Below are 16,398 nucleotides of genomic sequence, written 5' to 3'. Positions count from 1 at the left end.
ACATCCTCAGCGGCGGCCGCGCCGCTCGGGTTGATGCATATCAGATCGCTTCAGCAATTGCTTCAGGCTCGAGTCCCAAGATGGGAATGGCCCTGCAGCACATACTGTGTTCATCACCCATTTCTGCCATCAAACATTCAACCCTTGGACAGACCTCTGTTTCTGTGGACAGGAGTCCCCCTACAGCAGGTGGTCACCACGGATGCCTCCAAACTGGGTTGGAGTGCCGTGTGCAATGGGCACGCAGCTGCTGGCTCCTGGACAGGGTCCCGGCTGGGTTGGCACATGAACCTGTCTAGAGTTGCTGGCTGTACTCTTTGCCCTGTGCAGGTCTCTCCTGCTGATTCGGGGCAAGCACGTCTTGATCCGTTCAGACAGCACCGCAACGGTAGCGTTCATAAATTGCCAAGGCAGCGTGCACACTCGTCACATGTCACAATTCGGCCGCCATCTCTTTTCCCCCTGAAAGAATAGGAGCTGGAAAAGAACACCCTCCCTGATGCGTATTATAGTATTAGATGGCCCCAGCTGATTTAACACTCTATGCGAGAAACATAGAGAGAGAAAATGCTGCAGCTGGCACAGCCTGCTCCCAGCATGTCGCTAGCCCACCCCACCCCCGCAACACCTGCATCAGCTGTTCACATAACACGGTTCAGCATCATGGCGTTTTTGGATCGGGACACCTAGTGTCACTTCAATCGACACAACGTTGAGTGAGAGACAGAAGGGGAATGCCTGGGTTACTGTTGTAACCCCTGTTCCCTGATGGAGGGAACGAGACATTGTGTCCCTCTTGCCACGACGCTGTACCGAGCCACTGTAACGGCCGCACCTTATTCTCGGCTCCTCAGTGCAAAAACCTGACTAAACGGATGCACGGCTTCCTCCCTTTATACCCATATGTCCGGGGGAGGGGCATGCAAATAGTGTCCGCCAATTTCTCATTGGCCTTTTCTCAAGTTCAGAGGTAAACAAGGCCTTGACAGAAAGACCCCTAGTGTCACTTCAATCGACACAATGTCATGTTCCCTCCATCTGGGAACGGGGGTTACAATAGTAACCTAGACGTTTGGTTTTAAAATTACGTCTTTCACCAAATTTTTGCAGTTCGCATCCCTGCACCAAATAAAGGAATAAAACATTTGACTAGGTAGGAAAACAAATTATGACTCACCCATAAATCTTCTGTTCCTTTCCTGAGAGAAATATTAAAATTAAAAAAGAAAATTATAATAACTAAGGTGATGGGTTAATTATTACTTAATGTAATCTGCTCAATATTTCAATTAAATCATTAATAAAATATTTTTCTTGAGCTGATATTTAATGACTGATCATCATACCTCAGTGATGACTGTTTTGACATCAGATTCAATGGTGTAGTCGAGTTTCCCCACTGCTGCACACTTCATCTGGTACTCAGTTCCTGCTCTCAGATCAGTCACAGTCACTGTGTGTTGGTCATTCGGAACAGTTTGAGATGTCCAGTCTTTCTCATGCTTCATTTTGTACATTAATCTGAGCTCGACTGTATCAGGACGTGATGAAGACACCTTCAAAACCACATGGTCAGCTTTGACCTCTTCAGTTACTGGACAGGCTGGTTTTGATGGAGGACTAAAGTGAACAGCTTCATCACGTCCATTTTCATACAGAAGAATGCAGGAACCCGGAGTATCCTTCATTTCCTTTGATGAAACGATAAACTTAGCTGATTTACGATCTTTTGAGTCAATCAAGCTCTTGAATATCTCCAGGTTGTTCCTCATGGTGGTTCTGAGTTCAGAAGTGAGCCAAGACTTTTGTTTCGAATCAGTTGAATCCTCATTTTTTGAAGGACTCAGGTAGATCATTTGATTATGAAGAAGCTCATCTGACCAGTTTAATGATGTGAACGTGTAACTGACCAAATTTTTTACTTGTAGATCCATCAAGTTTTTTTCTAGGTTGTTTTCTACTTTTACTCCAGAATCGTTGAGTTGTCTGAGCAATGTTTTAATGACATCAGACTCTTTCTGTCTCTCTTCCAGCCATTGTTTAAGATAACGTCCTCTGAATGGAGATTCATCATGATGTTTCAGAAGATCGGTCAGAGCTGTGTCCAGTATCATGTCTCCACGGATGCTTGGCAACAGAGAGCCCAGTGTCTCCATGAGTCTCAGCTTGTAGTTGGAACAGTTTTGCTTCATGTCTTGTATTGTATCATGAAAGGTTGTGAAGGCTTCAGCTGGTGAGTCTTTCAGAAGATCATTGCATTTCATCTCAGCTGTACTTAAACTCTCGTAAACTGATTCTATGTTTGTGATTAGATTCATGCTGATTTCTTTTTGAAGTTTGACAGTTTTTGTGAGCAGTTTGTCCAAAGGAAAAAGCCAAACTCTCACTGGAACTGCAAGTTCTCTGTTTTCTCCCAGAAGTTTCGGAAGATCAGTGAAAACCTTCAAAGCATCTTCAAAAGAGGTCGGATTAGACGGTAACTGGAAGTCTCCATAAAATGTGCAATTGAATTTTTTAACTGCATTCTTCTGAGCGTCATTCATCTCTAGATTTGCGCTTGCACCTACAGAAATGTTTGTTAGCTTCTCAAATGCAACTTTTGCTTCTCCTTCTACTGTTGTTTTGTCCTCATCTGATGAAACTTCCCGATCAAACACAAAGCATGCATCTGCTCCATACAGCACAGCTGTCACCACATGTGTGGCCGTGTCATTATCAAACACCTGATGGTGGACTATATTTTCAGGTGCCAAATGATTCATGGTGAGTTCCTCAAACTTGCTGGTTGAATGATAACATAAGGTGAGTCTCTGTTGATGGAAAGACTTCTTGGTGTCTTTGAGATATTTGGCTGATCCTGAAACACTGATGAGTCCTCCTAAAATACTCAAATTCAGAGAGCCACCAATGTTCATTAAGTTTGTTTTTTCCTTCATGGAATCCGAAGCTGTGACTTTGAAATCTGTGTTAATTTGGGGACGAGTTTGTATACTCTTCTGCAGCTCTTCTTGATTCCACAACGTGATTCCTGTAATAGGGAAAACATTTTTTTATTTTTTTTACTTTCAGCAGCTAACATATAAAAATTGAGTTCACACAGTAATTATACAGATGTAGCTGTAATATAGAGATTATTAAACACTAGAAATAATTAAAATACACATAATCCTTCAGTAGTATCCATCAGGCCCGACTCCTGCCAGATATGACCATTATTACTCTCTGAGTTGTATTTAAAGTACAGAATGTTATTTGTGTTTTCTGTCTATTGCTCAAGAGAAACAAATAATAAACTATTTATAGGCGCAGAGTTAGTGGCTAATTCATTCAAGTTCTTGTGCTCCATGCGGTGGAAAGTATTTAAAAATAAACTTAATTCAGAGGAAAAACTGTTTATTTTTCTTGCCTCATTGGCAGATTTCTGAAGTCTGAAATGCACTTAATTTTGTCAGATTTCTCTTAAAACAAGACATACAGTATGCCATTTTGCTTGACAAGTAAATAAATCACACTTTGAGAAAGTTTAGATAATTTTACTGGAAAACAAGACAAAAATACTTGTCACGAAATTTATTTTTTGCTGTTTGTAGAAGATTAACAACAGCCACATGTTCACTGCTAGAGACACCACCAGACTTCTTTTTGGGCACTAAAAGCCTATGCATTGCTCAAAAATATCTCTTATAGAGATCTCGTTCTTGCTCACATGACGTCTCTGACTCTCTGTTTTACAGCAGCCGCTTCTTGAGTGTGTCGTTGCTTTCAGCCAATAACAAAAAATATAAAAATACTACATTTCTAGTGCTATTTTGTACTTGGTTGTGTGGTCTACAACCCACCCTCAATGTTTGCAAACATAATCTGCCCCCAAATTACTTTTAACCAATGTACAGATTGTATTTTTTTTTTATAGTGTATTTAAAACGGTGTTTCCCAAATGTTTGATTGGGTGGGCAAGACTCCCGTTTGGGCCATTTCTATTTCTATCTGTACATTTAAGGCCAAAATATACTGCACATTGTGAAATGCTCCACGCACAGTATTTATTCTGTAAAGGAGCGTTCATTCAGGTACGAGGGAACCGTCTGAACATGTTTAACCACTGATCAAAAATCATTTGTTTTTAAGTTTGCAGTGTACTTTGACATATATGTGAGGATATATTGTTTACTTGCTACTATGTCTAAAACAAATGTTTTAAATACCTTAGAAAGATACAATGCCAATAGTGTCGGAAATTAATGGGGATAAAAAATATCCCCGAAATTCAAAATATGGGGGCTAAAAAAATGCCCAAGCAACAAGTTCCCATGTCTTATTAACAATATCTAATATTTTTCCTTTCATCCTGTTCCTTGCATCATCGTGTGCACAGACAGGCTTCTCCGCTTCTATCAATTTACATCAGTTCGGTATTTTACTCCCACGTTAAATTCCGTAACTGATCGCCCCCTTTTGTTCTAAATAAACTGTCCTAGTGGGTAACACACTTGCTCACATATGAAGATTTGTAGAAGAATATTTCAGCTCTGTAGGTCCACACAAGTGAATGGGTGCCAACATATTGAATGAAACCAAATAAAGGAAACATAAAAGTAATCCATACAACTCCAGTGGTTTAATCCATGCCTCCCTAAGTGATATGATAGGTGTGGTGAGAAACATCTAGGTTACTGTTGTAACTTCCGTTCTCTGATAGAGGGAACGAGAAGTTGTGTCGAAGAAGCGACACTAGGGGTCTCTCTTGAGAGCCTTTTGCATCTCTGATCTATGAGAAAAGGTCAATGAGAAATTGGCAGACAGAATTTGCATATCCCGCCCCCGGACAAACGGGTATAAAGGGAGGGAAATGCATCTGTTTCATTCAGGATTTGTCTGAGGAGCCGACAATGAGGTTCGGCCACAACAGTGGCTCGGTTCAGCGACGTGGCCGGGAGGACACAACGTCTCTGTCCCTCCATCAGGGAACAGAGGTTGCAACAGTAACCTAGACGTTCCCCGTCTGTCGCTCACTTCGACGTTGTGTCAAAGAAGTTACACTAGGGGTCCAATTTTAATCACGCCATGCGCTGAACCGTGTACTTGCGCTGCTGACACAGGTGCGGGCAGGTAGCTTACATACCAAAACAACAGGCTGTGTCAGACTGCACGTACCCTTCCCCAACACCCCATAAAATTGGCAAAACCTTCTGGTTCTTTACACACCGATAGGGGGGAACAAGGCGACGTGCCAAGCATGGGAGCAAGCCGTGCCAGCCGCGCCTTTTCTCTCTCTGTGTTTCTCGCATAGAGTTAAAGCGGCTGGGGCCATCTTAACGCTATCACTTGCATCGGGGAAGGCATTCTTTACCAGTTCCTATTCTTTCAGGGGGGAAAGACCCTGCGGAGACCACACCTGCCCAGACTGGGGGAGGTAAGAGTGGTGAAATACATCACATGGGCTTTTAGGTCACATGTGGAAAGTGGCGCAGTGGTAGATCCTGCCTCATTGTCAGGGAGGAATTGCTACAAACACGGCGACCAGGAAGCAGTGGGAACTGCCCAAGGGAGACGCGGGTCCACTCGCAAGGGGACTGTACCGCGTAAAATACACACAAAGGGATAAGTCCATGTAGGAGCCCGTAAAGGTATTGGGTGTTGCCCAACCCGCTGCTCTGCATATGTCTGCTAGGGAGGTGCCACAGGCCAGTGCCCACAAGGATGCCACGGTTCTTGTCGAGTGTGCTTGGACTCGCAAGGGGGCGGGCACGGCCTGGGTGTAAATGGTCTGCATTTATATAGCACCTTTTTAAGCCTTAAAGGAGCTGCTAAGAACGTCTAAAGCTCTGCGTGTGGTCCAAATAGATACCCAAAGCACGTACCGGATACAGCAACGAAGGGGCTGGGTCTGCCTCCTCCCGGGGCAGCGCTTGCAGGTTCACTACCTGGTCTCTGAAGGGAGTCGTAGGAATCTTGTGCACGTAGCCCGGTAGCTTAGGATCACATGAGTGTCTGCCGGACCGAACTCCAGGCAGGTGTCACTGACAGAGAAAGCCTGCATGTCCCCGACCCTCTTGATGGAGGCGAGCGCGATCAGGAGGGCCGTCTTCAGGGAGAGGGCCTTGAGTTCGACTGATTCTAGCAGCTCGAAAGGGGGTCTCTGAAGGCCTGCGAGGACCACTGAGAGATCCCAGGAGGGGAACAGGCTTGGCCAAGAGGGATTCAACCTCCAGGCATCTCTTAGGAACCTGATAATTAAGTCGTTCTTACCCAAAGACTTGCCATCTACTGCATCGTGATGGGCCGCGGTAGCAGCTACATACACCTTCAAGGTGGAGGGGGACAGCCTCCCCTCCAACCTCTCCTGCAGGAATGAGGGCACTGACCCAACTGTGCACCTCTGTTGGTCTTCAGTCCGGGAAGAACACCAATTTGCGAACAAGCGCCACTTCAGGGAGTAAAGTTGCCTGGCTTGGTTGATCATGTCTGCGACAGCAGGTGGTAGGCCAATTAGATCTTCCACATCCCGTCCAGGGGCCAGACATGGAGGTTCCAGAGATCTGGGTGCGGATGCCAGAGGGTGCCCTGTCCCTGAGAAAGAAGGTCCGTCCTCGGAATTCGCCAGGGAGGGGCTGTCACGAGGAGCATGAGAGAGGCAAAAATGTGTCCTCAAGGCTCTGGTGCTGAGAGAAGACTCGAAGTATTTACCTACCTCTGCAGACCCGGCAGACGGAGCACGGCCCGTTTTGGAAGTGCGACGGGGCATGATGTGAGAGATGGCCTCCGCCTGCTTCTTCACCGCTAAGAACTGCTGGGCGAAGTCCTCTACGGTGTCACCGAAAAAAGCCGAACAGGGAGAAAAGTGCGTTGAGGAAGCGTGCTTTGTCACTTCATGCATTTCGACCAGGTTCAGCCACAGATGTCGTTCTTGAACCACTATAGTGGCTATCACCTGCCCGAGTGACCGCACTGTTACCTTCATGGCCCTGAGGGCGAGGTCGGTCGCTGAGCGCAGTTCCTGCAGCACGTCGGGATCAGGACTACCCAAGTCCAGATCTTTAAGTGCCTCAGCCTGGTGGACTTGCAGGAGGGCCATGGCATGCAAGGCGGAAGCGGCCTGTCCAGTGGCGCTGTAGGCTTTGGAGGTCAGTGAAGACGTCATCCTACAGGCCCTGTGAGCGGTGCGTAGACCCAAGGAACCAATCATCCAGCCTCGAAGGCTGTGGGGAGGATGGAGGGTTCCAGTCCAGCCCCACGTTGATGGCGGCCCGGGCAAGCATGTCGGATATCTGGGCATCAGCCTCAGACTGGGCGTGCTGACCCGAAGGTGGCGTTCCTTTTTAGGAAGACTTCTCGTTGGCCTTTTCTCAAAGTTTAGAGATGCGAAAGGCTCTCAAGAGAAGACCCCTAGTGTCACTTCTTCGACACAACGTCAAAGTGAGTGACAGACGGGGAACATCAATATTTAAGTCATTTTTTAGCATAAATTCTCCTCCCTGCCCAATAGGGGTGATACGCATGAAGAAAGTGAATCACCAAAAACAGAAGAAGGTGAAAGTGAAGAAAAAATTACTTAAATATTGATCTGTTTCTCACCCGCACCTATCATATCACTTCTGAACACATTTACATTTATGCATTTGGCGTTAGGTGTCTTACTCAAGGACACAATGGTGGTGGCAGTGGGGATCGAACCAGCGACCTTCTGATTAACAGTTATGTGCTTTAGCCCACTACGCCACCACCACTCCCTGAACACATGGATTAAACCACCATAATTATATGGAGTACTTTTATGCTGATTTTTAGCTTCAACATTCTGGTCACCTTTCACTTGCATTGTATGAACCTACAGAGCTGAAATATACTTCTAAATATTTTCACTTGTGTTCAACAGATGAAAGAAAGTCAAACACATCTGGGATGGCATGAGGGTGCCATACAAGCCTGCAAGTGTTTTTGTTTATATATTTTTCTTTGATGTTTTCCTTGTTCACTGTTTTCTGTTTCCATCTTAATAATTGTCACTTACATAATTTTTAATTGTGTATTTTTACCCATTCTGTTAGTTTAATGCCTTGTCCTTTCTTAAATGTGTAATGTGTGGTATCAATGTTCAGTTGTTGTTACCCCTGTTCTCTGGAGAATATTTTAGTTTGATTATGCATTTATTTTCTCAATAAAACTGCTGCTGCAATCTACATCACATTGTCTGAGCTATCTGGGTCAGTTATTGTGTCATTCACTGTCAAAGTAAAGTGTTTTATTTGTATTCTAGTACCTGGTATTAAAGCATCTTTCCTGCAGTCGTACAACATGCCCAGCTGGAAGGGTCTCCCCAGAGCTGCCATTTCAATCGCATTCACTCCCACTGAATCCATCCTAAACACAGAATATAACAGCAGACCGCAGAAGTAACAATGAGACATCAGACACAAGTCAGATGATAATACACATAAAGTATTGTGAGAGTTGTGATTTAATTCATATTGAACATAAAAGACATGGCCTTCTCTGGTTTGTTTAGCATATCAAACAAACTGATGCATGTGGCTAGAGTCTTTTCTATATATTATATTTATAGTATAGTAAATATTTATATTTTATACTTATTGATATTATGCTTGAAATCAACTATAATCAGAAGCTATTCAATCATATTCATATATTCACATTTATGTACTCAGTTTTATATCATCACTGTATTACTATCATTATATTCATGATTGATGTCTTATGTATCCAATGTTCCCGTGTGACCAAATATATACATTTTGGTCTTCTAATACATGGATTCATGTTACTTTATGACCTTATGAGGCTTCAGAGCTGGATGGAGTAAGAGAGCAGCCTAGTTAGGGGTCAAGCCCTGAATGGGCAAAAGACCCCTATTGTCACTGTTAGTTTTCTTATTATTATACTTCCGCTCATGAGTCTATGGCAGCCCATAGAAACGCTGGTGGGAAAGTTATGAAATTTGGCACACAGATAGAGGACAGTCCGATGTGTTACCACAGCAAATTTGGCATTTCTACCTCAAACCCTCTAGCACCACATACTGCCTAAACTTGCATTCACGTTTATGTTAATACATTTTGAACCGTGAGTCCTAGAAACAAAATTATTTTTTTCCTCTGATTCCTTGGCTCAAGGAATTCGATTTGATTGTACACTATGATGTCATTTTCCATCATGAAAATTTTACCAGCATTTAGAGTGTTTGGAAAAACTGACTTTTTCTAACTTGTCCTAGGATGTTTGTTTGATTTGCATTAAGATTGGCCTGCATCATCTAGAGGCACGACAAAAATGTATACACAGAATTTTGATAAACCATACCGCTTTCCAATGGCACTTTAACGAATTTGACGAAGAACGTGCAAAATTGAACTTGAGGCTGTATCTCTGTAACGATTTGAGGGATTGGGATGAAACTTTGTACATTATCACTATTAGGCTCTGAGGTTACCTGCAATGTTTTGTTGCACTGCCCCCTACTGATCACGAGATATGTAAAAGCACGTTTTTGCTTATAACTTCTGAACAATTTGTCATAAAATCATCAAATTAAAATCATCAAGTAGAGCATAGCGAATCCTATGTAAGCCGATTTGGACATCGGCCATTTTGAATTTAGTCATAAAATGCTGTATTTACCAACGACTTGGCATATCGTAACAAACTCGGTATGTGTCTTTTGCACCATGCTCTGAAGGGACAGAAAAAGTTTCAGGACAGCGCCACCTTGTGGTCAAAATGTATAATCCTATTTCTATAAATGCTAAATGCTCCTTTTGCCTACTGTAATGAGACTGGTCTTGATAGTTTCTGTGTTTCATGCAGAGACCAATGATACCAATTATGTCATGATCGAATAGCAACAACTGATTTGAAGATTGATGACCAGAACGAGGTCAACGCCGGACAAAGCCAAAAAGAATGATAAAGAGTGGCCGGAGCTTGTCGACAACTGTCACAAGTAGGGTCGAGATTCGTGTTAATTTTAAACAGTTTAGCTTTTGTCCAGTAAATTCTGTGTAACAACTTAAACTGTATTAGAGTGACGAGCACAAATAGAGGAGGTATTTACACGACAAAGAGCCTGTGATCATTCCTCATCTGTAAAAGAGTGGTTGAGATCTGATTCCCAACTCTGCTTTATTTTAGACAGGGGTGAAGAGTCTGACAATGCAGTAAATGAAAAAATAGCTCTGTAAATATTGGAGAAAGTACCTTTAGAGACTTTTGTTTCCAAAACTTGATCTATCTCTTGTTTAAGTGCATGAGGGAAATGGGAGAATCTATTTCTTATGAAAGAAGTGAGTTTTTGGCAGATACAATTTTTCTGATAGATATGAAAACGTTGCAAAATTATTCTCATGGAAAAGATCGTTAATATTGACAATGCCCCTTCTACACCATAATCCAAAAGCTCCATCTGAAATGGAAGATAAAAAAGAAGAATTTTTGTATATAGGAGACAGAACCGACATTGCCTGAAAGCCAAAATGTTTTCTAAATTGTTGCCAAATTTTTAGGCTATGTAGTACTAAAGGGTTGGAAGAATAATGGGACATTTTTATAGGTAACGAAGAACATAATAAAGCATGTAAATAAGTTTGGCTACAAGAATCACATTCCATTTCAACCCATGCCGGAACCCATTGACAAAGACCATAATGTGACTGACTCAATATAAAATGCTGTGAATATTTGCCGCCCAATAATAAATAAGTAATAAGGAAGTGCAAATCCAACTAATCTTTTGGGTTGTTGAAGAGATACTTTCTGGATTCTTACTGGGCCCCCGTTCCAAATAAATTCAGAAATTGCTCGATCTAGTGATTTAAAGAATGCTTTTGGTATAAATACCGGAATATTTTGAAATAGAAAAAGAAATTTGGGCAGAATATACATTTTTATGGCATTAATTCTACCTACAAGTGAAAGTGGGAGAGTTGTCCACCTAACAAGATCCTGTTTTGTTCTCTTCAAACTTGGAATAAAGTTATGCTAGAAGAGATCTACATGTTTCTGGGTTACTGTAACTCCCAGTTAACGAAAACCATCTGAGGCTGATTTAAATGGAAGAGCTAACGCTGAAGGTGCTCTTGCAGTAGAATTAATTGGAAAAAACTCACTCTTATGCAAGTTTAATTTATAGCCTGAGACACTACTGAACTGTCCTAAAATACTCAAAACATGGGGATGACAAATTTCTGGATGTGAGACATATAACAGCATATAGGGAAATGTTCTGTTCTCGTGACTGTTTCAGTATGAGTTCTCTTGTTTGGTAATGGTGGAGCCGGACCACCATGTGTCTAGGATATACGTTTTGTTGAGATTTTTGACCAACACGATGGGCCTGATTGATTTCCAGTTCAACAGTTCAGTAATGAATGAGGCCATAAAAGCAACCGGACTTTGGCCCTCCGATCCCTCTGTTATTCCAATGATCCTTACATTTTGCCTCTGCGAACGGTTCTCCAAGTCGTCCAGCTTAAAGTCCCCGTGAACCGGAAGTTGCAAACGACTTTTCTCTAGTGTTGTGACGTATTTCCGAGAGAAACGGAATACTAAATGAGGCAAAATAGTGGGTGTGGCTTTTTTTCCAACTAGCACCTGATTGGATCTAAAAAAGTAGGTGTTTCATTCAGAAATGGAGGCAGATATTAACGCAAGTTTACAATCGGTTGTTGAGGATTACTCGCCGCCTGAAACACCGCCAGCAGTCCCCTTCCTGCAGCAGGAGGAGGAGGAAGATGAAGAAGAACAGGAACACACGGAGGATCATTTCGTCATGGGGGGAATCAGACCTTACATGTTTGAGCCGTTACATGCGGAGGGTTCGAATGGTAAAAAGTGTTCCGTGAGTGTCACAACCAAAAATGCACCTCCTCGCCATCTCTCCTTTCACACGCTGTCAATGCTCGCAAACACACAGGCAGCCTGTCTACTGTCAGTTGGAGGGGCGTGGTTACGGATGTTAAGGAGACACCTAAACCGTCAAACCTACGTCATCAGGCAAGGTCCTCCAATGCAAAGGGGCGGGGAATTTTCAGATTTTGATTAAAGATTACGAAGCCAAAAATTTTTTTTGTGTGGATTGACTTGCATGGATGAATTGTTCCCCACAAAACGATCAATTTAGGCAAACAAAGTATGGTCAATTTTTAATTCTGATGCTAGTGTTTACTGCTCTCAGTATGTTACACAGCTTCTCCACCTTTGTCAAACGGCCATCTGAATCAGTATTTGCGGTTTCAATGTCCGCAATCTTTTGGGCTTGAGATGATAGGGTCGTTTGTAGTGAACGGCAGAACGAAGTTCAGACAAAAATTCAGACCATAGTGATGAAATTTCTGAGCGGATGGTGGTGGTGGATGAAATTAAGTCCTTTAAGGAAGCTGGCGTTATAACTTCCTCCACTTGTACTGGAGCGGTAGCTTTAGAATTAGCTGTCTGCTCACTCCCCTTGTCAGTCAGCATTTCTACAATGTTTCGCCCTTGTTTTCCTGATTTGGGCATTCTTCTATGTGAATGTGTAATATGGTCAATTATTTGGTGTATATATGATCAAAAATAAATAACACTGCTGAAAAATTAAATGAATGTTCACGGAGCACCTTCCAACCACTTTTACTCACCGCGAGGCATACCGGAAGTCCTAGATTTCTAATTTTTAATAAACATATTATATGTATATTCTCCAAAAGGAATCTTATATTTGTCTGAGTATTGTAAAATTGGTTAAAACTTCAAATGGTGAAATTATTTGATAGATTTATAGCGCTAATAGAATTGGTGTGATAAAAATACACGTTTTGAAATGTAACACTTGAGGTATACTTGTTTATGTATATATTGTTTATGTATATCTTGTTTATGTATTTCTCAGTTGTTTTGGCTTATTAGTGTGAGCAGTGGAGCGAGTTAATGAGTTTTATTCTGAATTTCAATCGGATGTCACACATAAAACTAACATTACTGCAGTTAGTCTATAGCATAAATCCAAGTTCACATACCTTCTTCAAAGCTCCTGTCTCAGATGATGTTGTTGATGTAGTCAGTTGATGATCTCTATTTAACTAGTATAGACATCTTGTACTAAACTATGAAACCGTAAATGCCCTGTGACGCACAGAGGATGTTCAACATTCATACAGTGTCCTTTGAGATAAACACCAGGAAGCTGCTAAACTGTCACTTTCACTTTCACTTCTTAAATCCTCCCACATACTGATTTAAAGACAAATAACTCCGCTCTACAGGTCTACATGCAAATATTTATTATTGAAAATGGTTATTTACTGCACTAAATAACTGCAATGCCACTGCAAACAAGAATATATCCTTTTTCAACAAAAAGCCCCAGGAAACACAATCTAAAAGGTTTTCTTTCCCCCAGTGTGAAAAGGTTATGATAAGCTTTTAATCTGGCATATTTAATAAGACAGAAGAGAGTTTATTTTAAAGTTATAAATATGTATTTTCACAATGTTGCAGAAACGTTGTAATGGCATTTTTATCATGTCTGCAAATGGCCTTGTTGTAAGTAAGTAAAGTAAGTAAAGTTTATTTCTAAAGCGTTTTTCACAGATAAAATCACAAAGTGCTGTACACGAGAAAGGTAAAAGCAAAATCTTATATAAACAATATAAAAATATATACAATACATATGTAAAATCAAAGTGACACTAGTTAAAACCCATCAACCAAAAGCCTTCTTAAATAAACAAGTCTTCAGATCTTTTTTAAAAGAGTCAACAGAGTCAGCCAGACGCAGAGACAGGGGCAGGGCGTTCCACAGTCTGGGGGCAACAGACTGAAAAGACAGGTCCCCACGGGTTTTATAACGAGTCTTGGGGACCATAAGAAGGTTCTGGCCAGAAGACCGAAGAGTGCGGCTAGAGGAGTGCTGACTCAAAAGGACCTTGATGTACTGTGGGGCCTGACTATTTAATGCCCTAAAAGTCAGCACTAAAATCTTAAAATTAATCCTATATTTTACAGGGAGCCAGTGGAGAGTCAACAAAACGGGAGTGATATGAGACCTTCTTGGGGCACCAGTTAAAAGTCTAGCGGCACAATTTTGAACCATTTGCAGCTTGTTCACAGCAGACTTATTCATGAAGGTAAAGACAGAGTTGCAATAATCAAGTCTAGTTGATATGAAAGCATGAATAATAATTTCCAGATCCTTCTTTGACAACATTTTACGTATCTTAGAGATATTCCTGAGGTGATAGAGGCAGTTTCGGACAAGCTGTTTTGAGTGTATCTCCAAAGACATGGCCTGGTCAAACACAACCCCCAGGTTTCTGAGGCTGGATTTGACAGAGGAGCCAAGGGAGCCAAGGTGCTGTTTGATCACCGGGATCTTATGGTCTGGAGCAAAGATCAATGTTTCAGTCTTACTTGCATTTATCTGCAAAAAGTTTGTGGCCAGCCAGTCTTTGATAGAGTCTTTGACACACACTCTAAGAACAGTGACAATCGATGGAACTCAGCATCATTAAAAGAACAATACAACTGGACATCATCGGCATAAAGATGATACGATACATCCTTAAAACAACCCATAATATGACCAAGTGGCAAAATGTACAGTAAAAACAAAATAGGCCCCAAAACTGACCCTTGTGCCACTCCACAGGACAAATTGGTCACATCTGACTGTACATTGTTTATAGAAACATTAAAGGTTCTGTCTTGAATATAGGAAGAGAACCACTGTAGGACAGATCCAGATAGTCCCATCTCATTTTGAAGCCGGTTGATCAGTATACTGTGATCTACCGTGTCAAAGGCAGAACTCAAATCGAGAAGTACAAGTACAGTGTAGCGGCCAGTGTCCGCTGCCATCATCACATCACTAGAGACTTTGATAAGAGCTGTTTCAGTGGAGTGCATTTTCCGGAAACCAGACTGAAAAATATCAAATAGGTTGTGCTGCTCCATAAAGGAAGTCAGCTGGCATGCCACTACTTTTTCCAAAATTTTTGAAATAAATGGAAGTTTTGATATGGGCCTATAATTATTAGGTTCTGAAGGGTCGAGATTGGGCTTTTTAAGGATCGGGTTTACCACAGCGTGTTTGAAGTAGCTGGGGACTGAGCCAGATGTAAGTGACAAATTAATTATTTTTACCACACAGGGGCCAACGATATCAAACATTTTCAACAACAGTGGTGTTGGAACAATGTCAGCGGGGCTTGAAGTTGGTTTCATATTTCCTATTAATGTCTTCACATCCTGTAGGCTAACAGGAGTAAAAGACGACCAAGATAACACCATTGAGCATTCAGTAAAACACACAGTGATTAGGGGGGCTTTGACACTGGCCCTAATGTTGTGTACTTTGTTTACAAAAAATGACAAAAAGTTGTTACAGTCTTCATGTGTGTACACAGGCACAAGAGGAGCTGAAGGTGCAGTTAGATTTTCGATGGTGTCAAACAAGACTTTATGATTTTTCTTATTTCCTGACATAAGTTTGGAAAAATAAGCTGAGCGAGCCTGCTGTATCAACTCATTCAGATCCAGTATCATATATTTTAAATGGAGTCTGTGTACTTCTAATTTAGTTGTTTTCCACAGACGCTCTGTCTTACGACATTTTCTCTTAAAACTACAAATGTTATTATTCATCCACGGGAGGGCTTTTTTATGTGACCCTGAAATGTTTTTAACAGGCGCTACCGTATCCAAAACTAACCGACAGTGGTTGTTGAAACTTTGCACAAATGAATCAACATTCTCACAATCAGCAAAAGGGCGAGAGTCAAAGGAGGCAGAGAAATCACTAAGTGTTGTCTCACTAATGATGCGTTTTTGTGTTATAACATTGCAGACAGTAGGCATCATGATAAGTGACAAATTAAACGATATACAACAATGGTCACTAATATTTAAATCCGTTCAAAGAACTTTATCACGTCCAACTTGGTACTTCACTTGCTGTTATCTAAATGTTTCCTTACTATGTTGTCTAATAAGGGTTTACCAATCTTGATGACATCCAAAAGATTGAAGATGTAATAATGAGAACTAATGGAAAACAATATGCTGTACCTTTTGTTCCCCTTCGGTCACTCACTCGACGTTGTGTCGATGTAGTGACACTAGGGGTCGCACTTGGGAGCCCCAAACACCTCAGATCTTTGAGAAATGGCCAATGAGAATTGGCGAGTGGAATTTGTATGCCACTCCCCCGGACATACAGGTATAAAAGGAGCTGGAATGCATTCACTCATTCAGATTTTTTTCTTCGGAGCCGAGCAGTTGTGTGTAAGCGAGCTGAATTCCACTGCCGGTCCATTCACCTCTAAATGAAGAAGCGTATGCTGTTGGATATATGCTGCATTCCAGCGACTTTCTCTTCTTCTGCATGATCAGTGCAGAGTACGCCCCTAC

The 16,398-nt window shown here is 41.8% G+C and overlaps 1 protein-coding gene across 1 annotated transcript; it reads right to left on the bottom strand.

The window, feature by feature from the left end:
• Positions 1-1,098: 1,098 nt before the first annotated feature.
• Positions 1,099-13,148, bottom strand: LOC127640131 (cytolytic toxin-alpha-like). Its single transcript, XM_052122539.1, has 4 exons — positions 13,008-13,148; positions 8,261-8,361; positions 1,347-3,028; positions 1,099-1,199 (listed from the first exon to the last, which is right to left on the bottom strand). Exons 2-4 carry the CDS (start codon positions 8,358-8,360, stop codon positions 1,167-1,169), a joined length of 1,815 nt encoding a protein of 604 aa, XP_051978499.1. The 5' UTR covers position 8,361; positions 13,008-13,148; the 3' UTR covers positions 1,099-1,166.
• Between the last annotated feature and the right edge of the window lie 3,250 nt (positions 13,149-16,398).

The sequence above is a fragment of the Xyrauchen texanus genome, chromosome 49 (assembly GCF_025860055.1).
Source record: "Xyrauchen texanus isolate HMW12.3.18 chromosome 49, RBS_HiC_50CHRs, whole genome shotgun sequence".
NCBI lineage: Eukaryota > Metazoa > Chordata > Actinopteri > Cypriniformes > Catostomidae > Xyrauchen > Xyrauchen texanus.
Note: the sequence above shows the minus strand (reverse complement) of the source record. Positions and strands in the feature narration are given on the sequence as shown.

What these genes read in the sequence shown, in the direction of transcription:
- LOC127640131 (XM_052122539.1), bottom strand. Translation starts at nt 8,360, where the DNA reads ATGGATTCAGTGGGAGTGAATGCGATTGAAATGGCAGCTCTGGGGAGA. An exon ending in GAAAGATGCTTTAATACCAG is followed by an intron (nt 3,029 to 8,260) that starts GTACTAGAATAC and finishes TCCCTATTACAG; the next exon opens with GAATCACGTTGTGGAATCAA. An exon ending in TCAAAACAGTCATCACTGAG is followed by an intron (nt 1,200 to 1,346) that starts GTATGATGATCA and finishes TATTTCTCTCAG; the next exon opens with GAAAGGAACAGAAGATTTAT.